General features: G+C 28.6%; 1 protein-coding gene across 4 annotated transcripts in view; it reads left to right on the top strand.

The window, feature by feature from the left end:
- Positions 1–3,971: 3,971 nt before the first annotated feature.
- Positions 3,972–22,701, top strand: part of LOC103572925 (uncharacterized) — a 49,436-nt gene continuing 30,706 nt past the window's right edge. For 2 of the 4 annotated variants that reach the window (XM_014439453.2, XM_053741037.1), the window contains exons 1-14: positions 3,972–4,307; positions 6,312–6,494; positions 6,941–7,081; positions 9,793–9,828; positions 10,266–10,448; positions 13,924–14,067; positions 14,137–14,319; positions 14,387–14,518; positions 15,585–15,899; positions 15,983–16,165; positions 18,990–19,121; positions 19,228–19,542; positions 19,649–19,978; positions 21,042–21,362. In XM_014439453.2, the coding sequence (XP_014294939.2) occupies positions 4,022–4,307; positions 6,312–6,494; positions 6,941–7,081; positions 9,793–9,828; positions 10,266–10,448; positions 13,924–14,067; positions 14,137–14,319; positions 14,387–14,518; positions 15,585–15,899; positions 15,983–16,165; positions 18,990–19,121; positions 19,228–19,542; positions 19,649–19,978; positions 21,042–21,362 (2,884 nt within the window). In that variant the 5' untranslated portion in view covers positions 3,972–4,021. The remainder of the gene's footprint in view (positions 4,308–6,311; positions 6,495–6,940; positions 7,082–9,792; positions 9,829–10,265; positions 10,449–13,923; positions 14,068–14,136; positions 14,320–14,386; positions 14,519–15,584; positions 15,900–15,982; positions 16,166–18,989; positions 19,122–19,227; positions 19,543–19,648; positions 19,979–21,041; positions 21,363–22,701) is intronic. The other 2 variants (XM_053741036.1, XM_053741038.1) reach the window with 1 other exon arrangement.

The following is a 22,701-nucleotide window of genomic DNA, read 5'->3' on the forward strand; positions in this document are numbered from 1 at the left end:
CTTTCTATGTACTTTTGAATAAAATAAATATTACAGTGCTGCCTCTGTTACAATACGATGTAAGCTCGAAAAATTACGATAATTTATCGTAATTTTTAAATATTAACTGCGTCTTCCGCAAGAGGCGCTCTCATGACTTATGAATGTATATTCTAATCGTTTATATGGACCTTAAAAATCTGTTAAAGTGTAAGCCCTCAGTGACCGAATGGTCCAAGGTGTTCGACGCTTAGCACTCGAAGGGACTTTGGTTCCATTCCAACGTCCGGACGATTATTAATTTATTCTTTTATTCAAAGTTTTTCTTGAAATTTTACGATATTCACATCGTAATTTATACTAGAGAGCTTAAGACTTGGTATTATTTTTCTGAAGTATTCTTAAATGAAATTTTTAACGTTACATCGTAAAAATTACGATTTTGAAAGTCTAGTCCACCACTACAATAATCAATAGGACAAATTACGAAATTATTATCGTAAATTTTACTAGAAATTTCTTTCCGTGTACTCCGTATGCAGATTGATTTTTTTTTAAACTCCGGTACTTCAAGTGACAGAGCGAATTCGGATTTAAATAAAATCCATAATCACTCTGGATTCACTCTCAATTTTTTACAGTGCATGCAATTGATTTTTTTTTTGTCCCTAGTATATTATTTGCAAGAATTAAATAATATTCAGAACCTTTAGACAAAAGTTTCAGAACTTGTAACACATATTTGTATATGCTATTCCCACCAACTTCTAATTTTATCTATACATAGTAGAATTTACTATACAGATAGTAAAAAATACAATTGTGTTAGCAAAAAATACATTACGCATAGTAGTTTTTAATATCTTATTATATAGTTATTACTAACTAGTAAATTTTACTAAACGTTTAGTAATAATTACAATACAGAATGTATTTTTTCAAATCTGTTGGTAAATTTTACTATAAGATTGTAATTTTTACCATATTTTTTTTTTCCGTGTAGAACTTTATAAAACGCGTCGATTGCCACCTCAATCGTCTCAATCTGCTAATTTATTTGAGAGTCATCTTTGAATAAAGAGTGGTGAAAACGGGTTTTTCCAAATATCTTCGAAGCAGCTGAACCAATCTATTCCAAATTTCAACCAGCTCTAGAATTAAAAAAAATGTGCCGATTGTCATCTCAAACATAAAAATCAGTTAGTTAGTTCCAAAAATATCGGTACTTAAAAGTTAAAAAAATAACATAAAATGTTACTTTTTCCGGATAAATAAAAATATAATTACTAAAATGTGTCTGAAATCATACCAACTCTTTCTCTTCATAGTCTCTTTTGATCAGCATATGACATCTAACTTGTTGTGTAGATTTAATCATATTGTCAGCAAAAACTTCGAAAAACTCAGTTTTTAATATTTTTCTCGGATATTTCATATATTATTGCTCTGACCTAAGCCAAAACTCATCCAAATCTTGATTTCGATGACTACACAGTTAGAAATTTTGTGTTAAATTCAACACAAATCGTGTGTTGCAAACGGTCTACATAAATTTTTGTGTTAATTCCACACATTGCGTTTGTGTTGATCTTTAACACAAATTTTATGTTAAATAAAATTTAACACATAAAATCTGTTCTTTTGACAGAAAATTTATGTACATTTAACAGAACAGTTGTGTAAATTTAACACATTTTTCGTGTTAAAATCAACTAATAAACATAAGCACATAACCTAACTAACTCAAGTATACTGATCTACCCTTAGTAGAAGTTATGTCAATTTAGCGAACAATTGAATCGGTTTAAAAGGATATGAAAGTTATCTAAATTTAATTGTAAAATGTATATATTTAATTGTAAATAAATTACAATCCATATTTCCTTGCAGACAATGCTGCTACAACGCTTTGTTTTGCTATAGTAATGAAGAATTGCGCGGGAACATTTAGTCAAACAACACAAATTTTGTGTCAATTTTCGAATAACACAAAAAATGTGTTACATTCTAGATTCTCTAATCATTTAACATAAAAAATCAGTTCAAGTGAAATAACACAATCGGTTTGTGCTGATTTAACAGATTTCTGTGTTAAAAATCAACACAAAAAATTTAACCGAATATTTTTTAACACAAATACACAAAATTTCTAACTGTGTAATACTGATGTCTGTCCGACTAAAAATTGTTCCAATACACATGGGTATCCGTATAGCATACATTGGTGTAATTAACAATAAGCGATATTTCACATATATTTATCAAATTTAATATTTTTATCAATCTAGTCTCCATCTCAATCATTATTCAATCATCAAATCGTAATCCACACAAATAGTACAAAATATTTAGTTATTATAATTTAAAAAATATTCATAACTTGATTGACGAAATTCCATAAAGGTCGGCTGTTGTGTACAATTAGCTGGTAGCTTATTTCAAACTCTGATAGCATTAACCAGAAATGATTTATCATATTTAGCACTATGACTATCAAGCAGCTCAAGATAATCTTGACGAATGTCACCTCTGCGAAAATAAGGCTCTATAATTGATAAAATTGAAAATCATTTCTAATTAGTGGTTTTCGATTTAGATAGAAATTTTTACTTTTCCGGCGAAACTATCGGACTTATCATAAAATGTCATAGAATCTTTTTTGTAGGCAATTTTATTTCCAAAAAATTATATCTAATAAATTTTTTTGAAATTCCGTTTTTTCTTTAGATATTTCCATTTAAATGCCAAGCTCCTAAAAAAATTGTATTCTGATCGAATTGAAGAACTTGGCATTGAAATGGAAATAACTAGAAAACAATGCAGAATTTGGAAAAAATTTATCAATGATAATTTGTAGGAAATAAAATTGTCTACAAAAAAGATTTTATGACATTTTTTCATAAGTCTGACAGTTTCGCCGAAAAAGTAAAAAAATCTCGAAATTTACTCTAACTTGACTTCGAGCTCCAATAACATTGAACACATGAATTTATCAAAAAATAATAGAAAACTTTTTTGAAGAGCGTTAAATTCCCTACAAAATATGCTGGGCTTATTCGTACAATGAGCCATTGCCGAGGCGAAAAATTCCAAACTAAAAATTTTTTTTTCCATGTTATTTAAATAGGAAATAAAAAATCACGAAGCGCCACCTTTTAATATTAATATTAAGAGCTCAAACTTTACCAGAATTTTTTTTTTATCATTTTTAACAATATTTTCACGGTAACTAACGAAAAAAAAATTACTTCTTTGTTTTGGCCCACCCTAATATATATATATATAAATGTATATCCTTGACATTAGGGTAAACTGAATTTCGATAATATTTATTAATGTTATAAATCTATAAAGTTAAACTTAAAATTATTTATTTTCTACAAGACATCATTAATGGTAGCATTTGGTTTTAAAGATGTTTCTTTTTATAACATTAAAAGCATATTGCCACACTCTTCATCGAGTCGTATTTTTATCGATCTTATATCTTAAAACAAAAAAAAAAAGAAACATTTACCAAGATTTATATTTACAGACAATTTATTTGTATAAAATAAAAACTTAAAGAATAAAAATATTTAGCGGTGTAGCAAAAAGATAAATAAATTTATTTTTAAAATTTGTTTATGTAAAATCACTCGAGTTGAAAATAAAACTCGATCTTTCTTGCATACATTACTTCTGATATAACATATGTAAGTTTTTCCACTTGACTCTGCAGCGAATCCTCCCACGCTAAAAAGAAAAAAAGGTAATGCCATAATTTACATGATTTTCAGGTGGTGGTCGCAAAGTAAAGACGTGATGAAGAGCAATGTCGAAAATTTGTGTACGGTCGTCATCCACAATTTGACTGCCCCTTCTACAGGGTATTTTGTCCGCGGCGGCGCTTTGGATCACGCGAGCTCATCATCATCATCATGATTATACTCAGCTAGCTAGGGCGGACGCTGTTATAAAATCAAAAATAACTGTCGCAGTCAGTGCGGTAATGTCGAAGACGAACGACGGTTCGACGGGGTGCCGATACTGGCGCACAGTGATGCCGAGGCCGAGTGTATTATTTCTTTTTCTTCTTCTCGGTGTCTTTGTGATTTTATCTAACGGAAATTACGGAGTACACGGAGCTAAAAATGTGCGCCAGGACGAACCTAGTGTCACGCGCAGTGGAAAGACTTCTTCTTCTCCATCATCATCATCATCATCATCATCATCATCATCATCAACTGGACACCATCAAAAAGAATCTGAACCGGTGATTGAAGAGGTTACTGCAAAGCAGCTCGAACGTCTCCTTCAAGAAAAGGACTTTGTTGCTGTTTATTGGTGTAAGTCAACGTTTGCAATACGTCATCGTTATTACATTGGTGTCTTTCACCCTGGCACATAAACCACACGTGATGGCAAACATGCGGTTATGGTTGCGTAACAAAATCTTTGATACCCGAATCTTCTTTCAGACTATTTTTATTTTTTATCTTATCTTGTCTTTTTTTCATTTATTTTTATTGTAGCATCTCTTAAACCTCATTTGCTAATGTTAGAGTACGTAGTTTAGACTACACAATTATCATTATGATCATCATTTGCTGGGTTTTCTCAGTACAGTGAGTAAGATTCATCACAGAAGTAAAAGAGAGTTGGTTGGTTGGTAAAATCAGAACATTTACTAGACGCAGTAGTCGTCGATCGACGTGGTGGCCTGCACCGCTTTTAGAATACGTACCCAAGTTATTTTGGCACAGTACAACGTTATACTTTCCCTCTCCAAATTATAGTTCTGTCCACCTCGGAAGACGATCGGGTTCTGTCCGGAAAACATCGTGACGACAATCCGATCCCCCGCAACAGGTTGCCACCCAGTACCCAATAATAAGAAAGTCATCGGCCCCCAGATGCGAGATTCAGCTTAACTCGAGCTACTTAACAACACTATTTTCATATTAAATATAACTATTATTATTTGTTTACATAATTTATTAATACCATTCTATGTACAAATATTGTTTTTTTTTTTTTTTTAATTTTTAGCTCCAATCATTACAAAATAATTCATTTTCCATTCGTTCAACCTGTCACATTTTTAGGCTCCTCAAATTACCAGATGCGTTGAAAGAAGTTTCTAAAAATGTCTGCTACCTTTTTTTATTTATTTATTTATTTTTTTTTTATTAATAGGTGTGAAGAATTGGAAAAAATATCAGGGCTAAAATTGTTTCCGATCATAAAAAATATTTAATGGCAATGTTAGATGGTAAACCTGATCCGTTAAAATATTAGTATACACATAAAAACAAAAATATCTAATACTATTTCAAAATTAGAACTAACGAAATTTTACCATACATTTTATGATAGACATTGATATACTTCCAGTAGATATTAATGTAAGCGCGTCAGTTGTATTTTAAATAATAAATAACGCATGCGTGAGAATAAGTATGACTGTAAATATAAAGTTTGAAAATGTTATGAAGACAATGATGAAGAAGAAGATAAAGAAGAAGAAGAAGAAGAAGAAGAAGAAAAGAAGATTGAGTAGTGAAGATATATAAAAATTGCGTGAATGGATGAAAGTCATCCCCTCCAATAATATAATACTATCTGTCGTCTTTTAAACTCTTTCTCTTTCTCTCTTACAACTCCCTCTAAACTTATTTCTCAGCTCTATTCTCAGTAACGACATCGCCTAAATTGGCGGGCATGCAAGCAAAGAGTACTACGCTACGCCATTCTCCACGGTTAACAGATAACATCTTAAGTAATAATAAATTTACGAAAATTCAAATCATTTTTTAAAAATTTATCTCAATGGATAAACTCAAACATTTATGATAATTAAATTAAATTATAAGTCATATTTATTACCTTTTGGCATCAGCCAAGATAAATTATCCTTGAGGCCTTTGTAATCCAACACCTACCAATCAATGCTAGCACACGTTACTTCTTAATACCAAAGAACTCCCTGATTTACTTTTCTTCAGTGATAGTATATAAAATTTATCTGGTTGCGGTTTCGTTGGTTACTTTGATATTCCATTATATATTGATTTCTACTATGACGAAATAATTCGAAGTATCGTCGTAGGCTAATTGAAAAGCAAGGTCGGAATGATGTAACATAGTCTATCACTACTTATATATATACATTAGTTACTGAAGATTTGTTGACGAGCTTTTTCAACTTACAATTAACGGTAGTACATCTACTGCTCTTTGGCAGTGCTTGCAAAATAAGATTAATTACTTTGGGTATTTTAAATTTTTAATTGTATTAAATAAGATGTTATTCTATTATAAAAATTTAATATATATAATGAATATTTCAGATGCGAGAAGTTGCATTACGTGTGATAAAGTTTTAGCAGAACTCGAAAAAATAGACGATGATACCGACACGTTTGGAGTTGATTTTGTTAAAATTAATGACAAACGATTAGCTAAACAATATGGGATTAAAAACTTCCCGGCACTCACGTACTTCCGGGAAAAAGAACCGATCATTTATGAGGGTGAGTATTTTTTTTTTTTTTGGATTTTATTAATTATTGATGAAAATTTAAAATGAAATTTGAATACTAGGGTTTGATTATAAATAATTTTATTAGTATTAAAGTAGTTAAGGTTACAATTAGTCAGACATTGAACGGGATTTTATTGTATGATGTTGTCTTTCAACAATGCAATCTTAACGATTGGAGATCAGACCCATGTGGAGGCGGGTTACACAGTTCGCCAGAAAATTTTTATTGGAATCTCGCCGAAGCAGTAACCTTGCCTGGCATACGAGAACCACAAGTCATTTGACCTAGAATCACTTTACAATCTATAAATAAATAAATTTAAAAAATATAAAGAAATATTCAACAAACTTTGAATATATTATTTTTAAAAAATAAATAATAAAAATAATAATAGATTTTATTATTTAATATTTATTATTTTTTTTTTTAAATAGGTGACCTAATGGATGAAGAAGGTGTCTTAGATTTCCTCACAAGTCTAGAAGCCATGGATTTGCCTGATCGAATTGAGGAAGTAAATGCCAAAATTCTCAATAAAATTGTTGAAGATACTGAATTTGTAGCTGTACTATTTTGTAAGTTTTTTTTTTTTACTGTACAATATAACTTTTTTTTTTTTTTTGTCTTCTTAAATATTTAAATCTTTGAACTTTTTTCTTAATGATAAAAATTATTAAATTATATTTTTACAGCTTTTGTACATAAGCAATTTTAATAATTCAGGGGGACCACTAGTGTGAAATTTTGAAAATATAAATTTTTTTGCATATTTTGATAGTCTATACCTTAAAAATAACATTTTCAAATTTTTAGTGCATATCGAATAGTTTTTTTGAGTAACAGTCATCTGAAGAGCAGCAGCTTATTGGTTTTCGAAAATACATTTTTCAAAATTGCCGCAGTTATAACTCAAAGCAGCTTATATTTGCAGCTTATACATGTTTTTACGTAGCATAAACCTCCAGTTTTTCGATCGAATCAGAAATGTAATTTTGCCAGGCCAGACATCATCAAATTTTCGCGCGAAATTTGAAATTATTTTTTTAAACCCCGCCATCTTGTTAAATTAAAATTTTTTTTTCTTAGCGCAGTCATGGTACAGAAAATACTTTTTACACGGAGAGAAAAGTATGGTGATGGTTCCCATTATTTTGTGAAATTCTTTCCTATACCAGTATAGGAATTAAGACCATAATACATAGGAACTATTCCTATAAATTATAGGATCCATTCCCATAAATTATAGGAAGCGTTCCTACAGCATTATAAGAACGGTTCCTATAATAGTATGGGAAGGATTCCCATAATATTATAGGAATGGTTCCCACACTATCATGAAAATATTAATTTAAAGAAAAGTGTGGAAATCACTTCTACAATACACAGAAATATTATTAAACATAAAAACAAAAATTCAAACCTTGAAAAAAAAAATTAGTATTTGGCAAAAAACATCAAAATTTTTAACAGAAATTTTTTGTCAGCGCAGTACATTTAAGAAAATTCAAATTTTGGAAATAAAAATTTCAATTTCGATAAAATCTCAAATTTTTAAACAACTTCTACACTACTTTGAAAAAAAAACTTTTTATGATATCATAGGAATGGTTCCCATAACATTATCGGAATAGTTCCCATAATATTATAGGAATACTTCTCATACCATTATGGGAATAGTTCCCATAGTGATATGAGAAGTATTCCCATACTACTATGGGAATGGTTCCCATAATGATATGGGAATAGTTCCAATAATATTGTGGGAACGGTTCCCATAATGGTATAGGAACTGTTCCCATACCATTATGGGAATGATTTCTATAATAGTATGAGAATTGTACCCACACTATTATAGAGATTGTTCCCATAATATATAGAAACCATCCCTATAATAGTATGGCTAGAGTTCCTAAACCATTATGGGAATTATTCCCATAATGCATAGGAACACTTCCCATAATTTTCTATCCGTGTACGTACTATAAACCTCTAGTTTTCCGATCGAATCAAAGCTGTAATTTTGACAGGACAAACATCATCAAATATTCGTGCAAAATTTGAAATTTTTTTTTAAAACTCCGCCATTTTCATAAATTTCAATTTTTTTCTTAGCGCGACGGTCATGGTACGGAAAATACCTTCTAGTTTAAAAAACTTTTTGGTTTTTTGATTTCACCCACTGTGAAGGTCGCTTCCATTGCAACAATGGGGGGAATTTTGAATTTTTCGGTCGAAAAATTTTATCTTGCATTTATTACACACTCATAAATATACACAGTTAGAAATTTTGTGTATTTGTGTTAAAACATTATTTGGTTATATTTTTTGTGTCGATTTTTAACACAGAAATCTGTTAATTCAACACAAACCGTTTGTGTTATTTTACTTTAACAGATTTTTTATTTTAAATGATTTGAAAATCTAGAATGTAACACATTTCTTGTGTTATTCGAAAATTGACACAAAATTTGTGTTGTTCGACTAAACGTTCCGCGCAATTCTTGATTACTATAACCAAGCAAAGCATTGTAGCAGCATTGTCTGCAGAGAAATTTGGATTATAATTTATTTACATTTGAATATATACATTTTACATTTAAATTTAGATAACTTTCATATCTTTTTAAACCGGTTCAATTGTTCGCTAAATTGACATAAGTTCTACTAAGGGTAGATCAGTATACTTGAGTTGGTTAGGTTAAGTGCTTATGTTTATTAGTTGATTTTAACAAGAAAAATGTGTTAAATTTACACAAATGTTCTGTTAAATGTACACAAATTTTCTGACAAAAGAACAGATTTTATGAGTTCAATTTTATTTAACATAAAATTTGTGTTAAAGATCAACACAAACGCAATGTGTGGAATTAACACAAAAATTTATGTAGACCGTTTGCAACACACGATTTGTGTTGAATTTAACACAAAATTTTTAACTGTGTACCCTTAAAACATTGAAACATTTCATGCAATAGCTTTCTTTAAAAAAATTACCAAAAACCATCTTTTTTCAGGCGGTCACACTAGTGGTCCCCCTTAAGTTACTTCGAAAAATTTAAAAATTTTGCACGTAAAAACAATTTTTATTTTGAATTTATAAGAAATTGAAAAAAATTTTTTTTTATATTTCATCAACACAATGTACATATTTTCATATCATATTTAAATAGTTTTAATAAGACTTATCTAAAACAGTTCACTTGACATCTGTTTTAATTGTACATACTAATTATTATTGCAATAAGGAAAAAGAAGATTTTTTTTCTATGTGTGTCGATATGAATAGGTCCAAATACGGAGCGGTGTGCTGGTGCTAGTTCTAGTAAGTACACTCTCTAAAAATAGGCATCTATTGATTCATTAAAATGCCTTTCGACATTTGTAAAAAATAGTTATAGTTTATAATAAAATAAATTTATACACCAAAAGTAGAAATAAACAATCCTTTCTACTAAAAAATATGGACAATTGTATATACTAGATAATTTAATTTTAAAATGCTTTTTTCCTATCACTAGCAAAGCATAACGATGGTGTAGCTTCCACTTTTAAAAATCCTGTAGTAATTAACTACCATTTGTTAAAAATAGATAGAATTTTTTTTAAGAAAATGAAAGAGTTAAATTTTAGGATTTTACCTGCAGTAGAAATTTTTTTGTTAATTCGATGATTAATTGTACTTTCATATTCTTAAATTAAAAAAATAAACTAACACAAATAAACGTAATTTAAATAATTTTTTGATTTAAAATGGGACAGACAAGCCAGACTGCAAGAAATGCGCAAAAGCTCTGATAGAATTAGAAAACATCGATGATGAGGCTGATCAACTGGGTATTGGTTTTGTAAAAATTGCTGATGAAGAACTTGCTGAAGAGTATAATTTAGGGCCATTACCTAAATTAGTTTACTATCGTCATCAAATACCTATTATTTATGAACGTAAGTTTTTTTTTATAACAAAATTATTTTTTACGACAAGAAAGAAAAAAAAACGGAAACAGAGACTTTTGGCATAAAAATAGATCTTGAAAATAACATATATGGTCAAAATATATGTAAAAATATATGATAAATATTAGAAAATATATGTGACGAATTTAACTATATTTTCTGATATATTTTTCTTTTATATTAAAAAATATAATATTCATCATATACGAGTCCATATATGTTTAGCATATATAAAATATATATGTCAATCATATACAAAAAATATATTTTCATCATATATGAAAATATATATTCTTGTTATATATAAAAACTATATTTTTATCATACATAAAAATATATATTGCTATCATATACGAAAAATATACTTTGATCATATATAAAAACATATATTTATATTGTGTATGGAAAAAAAAAGTTTTTTATTCGTATGACCCACTCCAATTAAATTAGATCTAAATTTTAATATACTCTTTAAATCGCAAATAAAATTCTCGAAATTAGTTAATTTGAAACGAATATATAATATACCCATATACACATACATACACCGAATAAAATATATGCTTAAATATAACAAAGAAAATATATGGTGCCATATATAATATAAATTATATGCTACCATATATTTCATTTATATAAAAATTTTATATTTTTTGAATATAAAAGGAAATATATCAATACAATATATTATAAGATAAATGTGTATATAGCTTAATATAAAAAACATGTAAGTTACATATATAGAAAACATATATTTACTACTGTATATAAATTTATATTAAATCGGCAAAAAACTCTATATGATTTTCTTTAATATACAATATAATATATCATATATTTTTTAGTTGCAAACATAGGTAATTGTTTAGAAGTGGGGCTCACCCATGTTTAAATTAGCAAAACCCTTATTGTGAGCAATTAGTGATGAAACCAAATTGGTCATCATGCAATTGTCAGCAGATTGACGACATATTTGCCTAAATTGAGTATAAATTAAGCGTCAATATTCAGGTGTTTATAATAGGGTTATAAACATGACATATTATTTCATTATTGATATTTTTCAATGTTCCGTGCTATACTGCATCAAATGACATATTTTTCTAATTTTTCAATGTACTGACTCTTAAGTCAACCACCAAAACTCAAGGTATATGCCTAATTGCCACAATGCATGTAGTTTCGTCCTAAGTACGTTAACGGACTCATCAGTAAGGCTATGTTAACGCACTCTTGCCTTAGACTACATCTTCTACTAGTACGCTTCGGCGTAAAACAGTGTTGTGGGCTTCAGCCAGACACTATACTAACAAAGGGAGGCGGATACCATCTAAACTACTTATAACAAAATGTTAGGTGAGCTGTTGTACACCTTAAAAATATTGAAATAACACAAATATGCTGATTTTCACTATTACAAGAGTTCAAAAAATTATTTGTAACTTAGATAGACCTTCCTATCGCCACCGTCCATCTTACGGCTTGAAATAAATTTAATTATTATTATTAGAAAAAATTTTATATTTGAAAATCTACATGATTTTGTGTTATTTTTACCAATTTTGTGCACATTAGTTACAAAGTTCGGATAGATATCACATGTTAGAGACAAAAACTCATACAGAAAATTCAATCCACCATGTAGCTGAACACGTGGAAAAAATTTAATTATAGATATTTAAGGTATAAGCACTGGAAACATTGAAAAATGTGGTGAGCCCTGAATATAGGCAATTACCCAAACATATATGATTTTATATATTTTAACCATATATTGTTTTTTCATACGGGATAGCTTCAAAAAAATCTATTTATTTTAGTAAATCAAGTGAAAAATTTTTTCTTGCAGTTATTAAGCAGGGAAGCTGGTCTGAGATACAAAAAAAAGAGGATATTTTTCTGATTTTTTTTTTTTTCAGCGTACCTCCTTTATTAAAATTCTCAAAATTTGTGACATTATTAAGCATCATTTCAAAAATATTCTGTGAAATTTAAAAAAAAAAATATTGAAAAATAAGCCGGTGGTGGTGGGGAGAGACGAGTCACTTAATTATTTTTAATTTCAGATAATAGTCCTGAGTTATCCTGCCTACGGCATAGAGACTTTTTTTTGTGACTCGTCTCTCCCCACTATCACTGGCTTATTTTTCAATATTTTTCTATAAAAATTTCACAGAATATTCTTAAAGTGATGCTTAATAATGTCACAAGTTTTAAGAATTTTAATAAAGAAGATCTGACCAAAAAAAAAGTCACGAAAACATGCTCTTTTTTTGTATCTCAGACCAGATTCCCTTAAGACAAAAGTGTAATTGGTTTTTTACAAATATCTCTGTAAATATTGAAGTATCCAAAAAATTGCAAGATATCTTTTTTGTAAAACGTAAAATTCTCTACAAAAAAAGTATCTTTGTATTTTTTTAAAAAACTCAATCGTTATTGAAATATTTGGAGTTAAAAATTTCCTAAGGTCTCCATGACCCTACTCGGAAAGAATTTTCGTATGAATATTGCCATGTTATTTATTATAAAAATTACTCTAAATTGAGTAATCTCGGGCCATTACGACTTTTTACTTTTGAATTATGAAATTTTACTTTTTCAGTGAGTAAAAATCAATCAGATTAATTTTTACTCATACTTAAGAATAAAAATGACACCTAGCGGCTGTCTAAATAAATTCTCTCTAGTTCAATTTTTACTCGTCGGTTATGATAAAAAGTTGATGATTCAATTTATAAAATTTATATTGAATTACAATAAAAATTACAATGAATAGGCTGAAATTTCTATAAGAAATTCAAAAACCATCTAATTGCCTTAGAATATGAATTAATATAAATATTTTTAAAAAGAATAAAAAAAAAATTACTCGTATTGTGTTGAAAAAGAAAAGATACAAATTTTTTTTTAATTTTAAAATAAATATTAAGTTATAGAGAGATACAGAGATCGTCTTTTTTTCAAGCCTACGTTTGTGTGCGTAACATGTCCGTTGTCGCGAGCAAAATAAAAGACATTTAATCGAAGCTAATATTAACCGAAGATTAACGGAGACTACTGAAATATTACTCGACAGTTTAGAGTAAAAATTACTTCCAAAGATTAGAAAATTTATTCGAGTTAGAAGCAGTTTTTCATCAAAAAATTAATGGGTTTAAAAGAATAGTGTATTGGGGAGTAAAAATTAATCGCATGGAGTAAAAATTAATAGATTAAGATGATATTCACAATAATCGATTAAATATAAGACTTTTAAAAAATTACTTAATAATATAGTAAAATATACTCTAGCAATGTTAATATTTTAACGAAAAATTTAAATTTAAAACAAAAAATACCAATTTTTTGTAATGGCCCAGGATCACTTGAAATTACAGAGTAATTTTTATCAAAAAATTCTTTCCGCGTAGTGACTGTTGAGGGTCAGCAATAAATAAATATATAAAAAAATATATTACAGATGAACTCAGCAAAGAAGAAGATGTCTTAGAATGGTTAGTATCAAATAAAAGTACTGGGGATGAAGAAGATGTAATTGAAGACGTAACTGCTAAAACTCTAAATACTTTAATTGGAAATATGGATAATCTTGTTGTTCTTTTTTGTAAGTAAATATAAATAACAATTAACTAACTATATATAAATTAAAAATAAATATTTAATATTAATGTAGACGATCATGGGGATGATGACTCAATGCAAGTACTTGCAGAACTTGAAAAAATAGACGATGATTTGGATAAACATGGGATTCAATTTGTTAAAATAGATGATTCAAAAGCAGCCAAAGATTTTGGAATTGATTCCGTACCAGCAATTGTTTATTTTGAAAAACAAATACCAAATGTTTACGATGGTGAGTTGTATTAATTAAAAGTGTAATTAATTCATAATTAATAAAAACAATTTTATTTGTTTTGTAGGCGACGTTGAGAATGAAGATGAAATACTTGAATGGTTATTATCTCAACTAGAAAAAGATGAAATCGAAGATGTTACTGATGAGATGCTTGATCGTTTGGTAAAAGAAGGCAAGACTATCGCTGTACTGTTTTGTAAGTTATTAATTTTTATAAAAAATAATATATAATTAAATTCATATATAAATATAAGGCTGGGCCAAAAAATCGACTTTTTTTCTCTCGATACTGTGAAAATATTATTTCTGATGACCGAAAAAAATTATTGTGCAAGCTTGAGCCCTCTATATTGATCTTAAGAAGTATATCGTTACGACAATTCGTTTTTTGACAGAAATTTCATTGTTTACCCGTAATTCGTAAATCATCTATCTGAAAAATTTGAGCAATGTATATTCTTAAAGGAAATTGAATTCCCTACAAAAAATCTCTCTTAGTAAATTGACGTAAAACGAGCCGTTTCCTTGTAACCGTACCTTAAATATCGATTTGTTTTTTAAATTCTTTGATTCTATTTCGGATTTTTGTAACTACTATAAATATTAAAATTTTTTTTAATCAAGATACATGTTTTTAAAGGAAATTTAATGCTCTACAAAAAAGGTCTCTTAACATTTTTGGCTAAATTAATTCCTTCAAAAGTTATTCAAGATTGAAGTTGAGTTTAAATGACTTAAATAACCTGAATAACTTTCGAAGGAGTGAATTTAGCAAAAAATGTTAAGAGACCTTTTTTGTAGAGCATTAAATTTCCTTCAAAAATATGTATCTTGACTAGAAAAAATTTTAATACTTGTAGTAGTTACAAACATTAATAATAGAAACAAAGAATTTAAAAAACAAATCAATATTTAAGGCACGGTTACAAGGAAACGGCTCATTTTACGTCAATTTACTAAGAGAGATTTTTTGTAGGAAATTCAATTTCCTTCAAGAATATACATTGCTCAAATTTTTCAGATAGATAATTTACAAGTTTTGGGTAAAAAATGAAATTTCCGTCAAAAAACGAATTGTCGTAACGATACACCTCTTAATATCAATATTAAGGGCTCAAACTTGCACAATAATTTTTGTTTATCATCAGGAGTAATATTTTGACAGCATCGAAAAAAAAAAAGAAATAGTCGATTTTTCGGCCCAGTTTAATAAATATACTGTTAAAATAATGATTTAATTATTTAATTTGAATAATAAATAGACGACAATAACGACCGTAAATCTCAACGGGTTTTAAATGAATTAGAAAATATTGACGACGAGTGTGATCAACTGGGTGTTGTTTTTGTTAAAATTGATAATGCCGATGAGGCCAGAGAGTATGGAATTGAAAAAATGCCAGCTTTGATTTACTTTGAAAAGGGAATCCCAACTATTTATGAAGGTAATCTTGAAGATGAGCAGAAAGTTCTCAAGTGGCTGGATGAACAACAAGCATCTGATCAAATTGAAGATATTACCGATGAAATGCTCGATATGGTCATTGAAAAAATGCCTCATGTTGCTGTTTTATTTTGTTAGTGTTTATTTTATTTATAACTAGAATTACTGTTACGACATTTATTTCAGTATATATATAATGTTTATTATTATTTTTAGATGACAAAGATCAGAAGAAAAGTCAAAAAGTGTTAGCTGAGTTAGAAAATATTGATGATGATTGTGATCAACATGACATAGCATTTGTAAAAATAGATGACGATGAAGAAGCTAAAGAATACGGTCTTGATAATCTTCCTACTTTGGTTCTATTTGAAAAAGGAATTCCGCATATTTATGATGGTATATAAATTTAAAATTAAATAACTCATTATACAAAATTTGACTTTAGGGCCTTGAGGTCCTACTCTAAGGTTGAGCACCAGTGAAATACACTAAAAATTTTTATCAATTTTGTATATAATTATTGATATGACGTTTTAAAAGAGGCTATAAAGGTTCTGAATATTATTTAATAGTTGCAAATAATATACTAGGGACAAAAAAAAAATCAATTGCATGCACTGTAAAAAATTGGGAGTGAATCCAGAGTGATTATGGATTTTATTTAAATCCGAATTCGCTCCATCACTTGAAGTACCGGAGTTTTAAAAAAAAATCAATCTGCATACGGAGTACACGGAAAGAAATTTCTAGGAAAATTTACGATAATAATATCGTAATTTGTCCTATTGATTATCGTAGTGGTGGACTAGACTTTCAAAATCGTTATTTTTACGATGTAACGTTAAAAATGTCATTTAAGAAATAATACTTCAGACAAATAATACCAAGTCTTAAGCTCTTTAGTATAAATTACGATGTGAATATCGTAAAATTTCAAGAGAAACTTTGAATAATAGAAGAAAATAACAATCGTCCGGACGTTGGATTCGAAACCTAAGTCCTTTCGAGTTCGAAGTGCCGGATGCCTTGGACCACCCGGCCACTGAGGGCTTACACTTTAACTTATTTTTAAGGTCCATATAAACGATTTGAATATACATTCATAAGTCATGAGAGCGCCTCTTGCGGAAGACGCAGTTAATATTTAAAAATTACGATAAATTATCGTCATTTTTCGAGCTTACATCGTATTGTAACAGAGGCAGCATTGTAATTTTTATTTTATTCAAAAGTACATAGAAAGATAAATATAGGAATAAATATAGTTTTTGAATTGTAATTTTTATTTCTTTTTTTTTACGATATTAAATTGTAATTTTTGAAGTAATTTTTAATCCTAAAAGTCTTTGTTAAAATTTCGATGTTAAATAGTAAAAAATATAACCCATATAATAAATTTTGAAATAAGATATTTTAAAGTTGACGCTAATAAAAGTCTAGTCCACGATTACGATATTAACATCGTAAATTTTGCTAGAATTTTCTTTCCGTCCATAGATAGGGAGTTTGTTTTTTCAGCGGAGTAATTTTGGAGTGATTTGGATTTTATTTCAATTTGTATTCATTCCAGTTCAGAGTTTTATTATTAAAATAAACCCCTTTTAGGAGTAAATTTCACTCCAAGGAGATCAAATAAATAAACAGTCATCCGCTCGCATTCACTCCAGATTTACTCCGCGTTCACTCTCCTGATTTTTTACAGTCTAGTTTATTAACACTGAATTAGTAGATCAACCCCAAAACTTAAAATAATTGCATACACATGGAAAAAAATAAACTTTAAAAATTAGTGTTTGAAATTATTGCCCGGACCCGGTGTCAATATGGGGAATTTTAACATTTCAAATACTGATCACTTTATCATTATATTACTTGTCGTTCTCAATTTGTATAGTTCATTTTTTTCTGTGTATGAATAAAAATATTTACATTCGAACTTCATTAAGTCGGACAGTTAGTTCACAGAGGAGCGGAAATTTCTTAGAATTTTCGAATTAGCGGATACCCTTTAACCCCTTAAAAAGTAAACTATGGTGCATGCGCTCTTACACCTACATAAATATACACAGACACGTACAACGTATAACATCGGGTGGGAGAGCGTAATTCGTAGTGGGTTAAGATTAAGGGGAAGTTCCGAGATGATGAAGTTCGCTTGTACTTCAAAATACTTACTGGTTTATAAATTTAAAAATCACTAAGGGTGAACGCTCTACAAAAAAGTCTCTTATCATTTTTTGATAAATTCCATTGTTCAAAAGTTATTTAAGCTTCAAGTCAAATTTATAGTAAATTTTGAGATCTTTTTACTTTTCCAGCGAAACTATCAGTCTTATCGAAAAATGTCATTAAAACTTTTTGTAGATAATTTTATTCCTTACAAATTATTACGAATAAAGTTTATCGAAATTCCACATTGTTCATAAGTTATTTTCATTTAAATGTCAAGCTCTTAAAATCAATCAGAAATCTATTTTTTTAAGAGCTTGACATTGAAATGAAAATAACTTGTGATCAATGCGGAATTTCAAAAAACTTAATTCGTAATAATTTGTAAGGAATAAAATTATCAACAAAAAGTTCCAATGACATTTTTCGATAAGACTGATAGTTTCGCTGGAAAAGTAAAAAAATCTCAAAATTTAGTATAAATTTGACTTGAAACTTAAATAACTTTTGAACAATGGGATTTATCAAAAAATGATAGGAGACTTTTTTTGTAGAGCGTTCAATTTCCTACAAAAACATTCATTGTGCATAAAAATCTGTTGATTAGTTTGTGAGCTAGAAAATTCTAAAAAAAAAAAAAAATTTTTTCTCGTGTTATTTAAATGGAAAATAGAAAAATAGATTGAGGCAAACCTTAATATCATTATTAAGAGCCCGGATTGGTACCAAAATTTTTATTTTTATACTTTCAATTTTTGGATACCATAAAAAAAAAAATTTGTTTTTTTTTTTTTTGTTTTTTTTTTTTTTTTTAAACACCCTAGTAATCATTACTATAATTCTACTACCATGCAATATGGAGACTGTTACTATAATGATGGGAATTAATGTCACAGTTATGGAACTTTTCCCAGAAAGTATGGGCTTATATCCCATAACCCCAACTAATTATTACCGTAACGGTATAGGATGATATTTCATAAACGTACTAGGAACGGTTACTATAAATTTCTCTCGATGTAGAATTAAAAATATTAAAAACAACTTTTAGGTGATCTGATGAATGAGGATCAACTTCTTGGATGGCTACTGCATCAAAAAAAACACCGTGAGATTCCTGAAGTAACAGACGAAATGATGGAGAAGCTAATTGAACATCAACCCTTCCTTGCTGTATTATTTTGTAAGTAAATTCCGATGTAAGTCATATCATTGACATAACGTCGGTTTAGTTATAATAATCATCATCATCAAGGTTCATCTTCATTCACTTCATCCTGGTACCCTAGATGAAAAAGACGACAAGCAGAACATAAGGATTTTAAATGAGTTGGAGAATATCGATGATGATCTCGAGAAAGAAGAAATTGTTATGATTCGTATCGACAATGCAGCCGAAGCTAAAGACTATGGTATCGATCATCTTCCCACTTTGGTATACTTCGAGGACAAAATCCCAGCTATCTACGAAGGTGATTTACTCAATGAAGATGAAGTACTTCAATGGTTAATCGAACAAAAAAAAACAGCTACTATTGAAGAAGTCACTGATGAAATTCTGTCTGGTCTTATTGATGAACATGAATACGTCGTTGTTTATTTCAGCAAGTATTTTTTAATTAAAAATATAAATTTTTGTTCTGAATAATTATACAATTTTATTATTATTGCGATTATTATTTCTTACTTTAATAAATAAAAATAATTTAGCTGGCCGTTGTGACGAAGGCGATGAGTGTGAAACAGTTTTAAAAGAATTGGAGAACATTGATGACGAGCTTGATGAAACAGGAATTATTTTCGTAACAACTGAAGATACTGGAATAGCTAAAAAACACAATATTAAAAAATTACCAGCATTGGCTTTCTTTAGAAATAAAGAACCATTACTTTATGGTGGAGATCTTGAAGATGAAGATGAAGTTCTTTCTTGGCTTACTGATGAAAACACACTTGAAATACCCGGCAAAATTGAAGAAGTTAATATTAAAATGTTAGAAAATATTCTTGATGAAAATGACTACGTTGTTGTCTTCTTTTGTAAGTTTTATATATCATCTATTTTAAGCCCGGGTCGAAAAATTTGATATGACTTTGGTCTAACTAGACTGTATTTGGACTACTTAGTCTATTACTGAACTTCTATCGAAATTTTGATGTTTTTGATCTACCCGGACCAAAAAATTTGATCTGATTTTAGTCTAATTAGACCATTTGATCTGTTTTTGATCTTTTACAAAAATTTTAAGTTGTTTTCGACCTGTTCTTTTAAAAAACAATTGCATTACGGGCAGACCAAACCAGATCAATTCTTGAACTTTAAAAAATTTTAGTTCTGAAAATTTGCAAGGACAAAAGTAGATTAAATCATGGACTTGTGATATTTTTATTTATGGGCAATATTTATAAAAAAAATATTAAGTTACAGAATTGATTATGTTTTGTTTATTATTTATTTAGTGTCTTTTGTTTAAAAATGTCGGCAGTTAATGAAAGTTTGACAGCTTAATTTTTAGTTGTCTTGACTGAATATTTATAGCATTGAATAAAAGTGATAAAATAACTCTTAAAATGTCTAAAAAATTTTCTTATTCACTGGATAAAATCGAAAATATTTTGGCATTAGGAAACATCAAAATTCTTGTGACATTTTATTACGGAAGCGCATTAGCGTTTCAAATATTAAGAAAATTAAAATAAATTTATAAATCTAAATTATTATCATTATTTATATTTTTAAAAAGTCCTGTTTTTGTTTTAAAAGCGATTAAAAACAGACTAAAAATTATAGTAAATAAAGTCTGTTTTTGACCTTAAAAACAATTGAACACAGACCAATAATTATAACAAAAAAGTCTGTTTTTAGTCTAAGCCCGATTTAAAACAAACTAAATATCATACGAAAATAAGTCTGATATTGGCCTGGATAAGGAATAGTACGGGCAAAAACAGATTGAATTTCTATATAAAATAAATACGATTTATAAACTTGAATTAAAGAAAAAATATTTGAATTTATCATTTATTTCAAAACAGATCTAATTTTTTGATCCGGGAGTAATTAAACATACAATGGTTTTAATTAAATTTACTTTAACTGCAGATAAAGAAGGTGACAAAAAAAGTCAAAAGATTCTTCAAGAGCTTGAAAATATCGATGACGAGTGTGAGGAAGAAGATATTGATTTTGTTAAAATTTCTGATGATAACATTGAAAAAGAATATGATCTTCCTGGACTACCAGCGCTTGCTTTCTACCGTCATAAATTCCGTCAAATTTATACTGGAGATATGATGCATGAAGAGTCTATTCTTGAATGGATTTTACAGCTTCGTCATTCTACACCAGATGTTATTGAAAGTGTTGATCGTAAAACACTCCAAGTTTTAATCAATGATGTTGAACATCTAGCTGTTTTATTTTGTAAGATAAATTTCAGTTTTTTAAATTATTACTATACATCAGTGTTTCATTTCCGGTGGTTTTTTTTCTTTCCTCATCAAACAAAATATTGATAACATGTTTAAAAAAAAATGCTGTCACGTTTGAACACTTAAGTTTAATTTTAAATACTTCCTATTTGATTTTAAAAATTTTCATTTAAAATCCATGTAAACTCTATAGAAATTATTTATGTAGAAGCCCACATTCCTTTATGGATTTCTTACATGAATTCTAATATAAATTCATATCCTCCTATATCAATTCCTATAGATTCTTACATAAATCCATACTCTTCTATATGGATTCCCATGCAATCCCACATGGATTTTTTTGATAGAGTAGAAAGCTGAAAAAAATAATTTTATTCACACGTAAAGTAAAAAACATAGTACCGAATCAGGGAACTAGTATTCAATTACTCATGTATTTGTATATCTGTATTTAGCTAAATTTAGTAAATATATATATATACAAATACATGGGTGATCGGGTACTAGTTCCCTGATTGGGTACTGGGTCTCTTATACCTTACACGAAGAGAAAAAAGTAGTTCTAATTCCTATGTAGAATGGTAACCATTACTATGCTACATAGAAACGAGGATTTTTTAGCGTCGAGTCACCGGGTAGAGTAATCTCCCCCATTCTACATAGTAACGGTGGCTATGCTAGCATAGTCTGATTACCATTCTACATTGACGAGAGAACTATGTAAATGGACATCATTACAATGTTACCTAGTAACGTTTACCATGTTTTGTTTATTTCATTTTTAGTAAATAAGGTTATGACAAAACAAATAACTCAGGTTACTATAAATAGATATATGTAGAAATTGAATTAATCTATTGAAATAATTAAGATGATGCTCAAAAAGAAATATCATTTTTTGATAACAGATAAATAATAATTAAATAAATTAAAATATTTAATAATATACATCGCACATATATATGCATACACATACACACAGGTTACTGCGCAAACATCTGCGCATGTTAACTTCCTTGTCTCACTTATTAAACTGTAACGACAGCTATTCCAGCATGGGACTGAGTACCATTCCACATAGCCCTGATTCCCATGCTAGATAGCGATTTTTACCATTTTAGTTGTTTCAATGTAACATAGTAATCATTACCAGAAAAGTGCTACTGAGTCCTATTCTACATAGCATTATTTACCATTTTACAAAAAATGAGTCTGGTTACTATGTCCCGCATGAAAAAAATGTATATTTTTATTTTGTATACGAAAATATATGATTATATAAAACGGCGAAAATTTGTATATGTTTGAATATAATGTTCATATAACTT

Source organism: Microplitis demolitor, chromosome 8, assembly GCF_026212275.2.
Source record: "Microplitis demolitor isolate Queensland-Clemson2020A chromosome 8, iyMicDemo2.1a, whole genome shotgun sequence".
Taxonomy (NCBI): Eukaryota; Metazoa; Arthropoda; class Insecta; order Hymenoptera; family Braconidae; genus Microplitis; species Microplitis demolitor.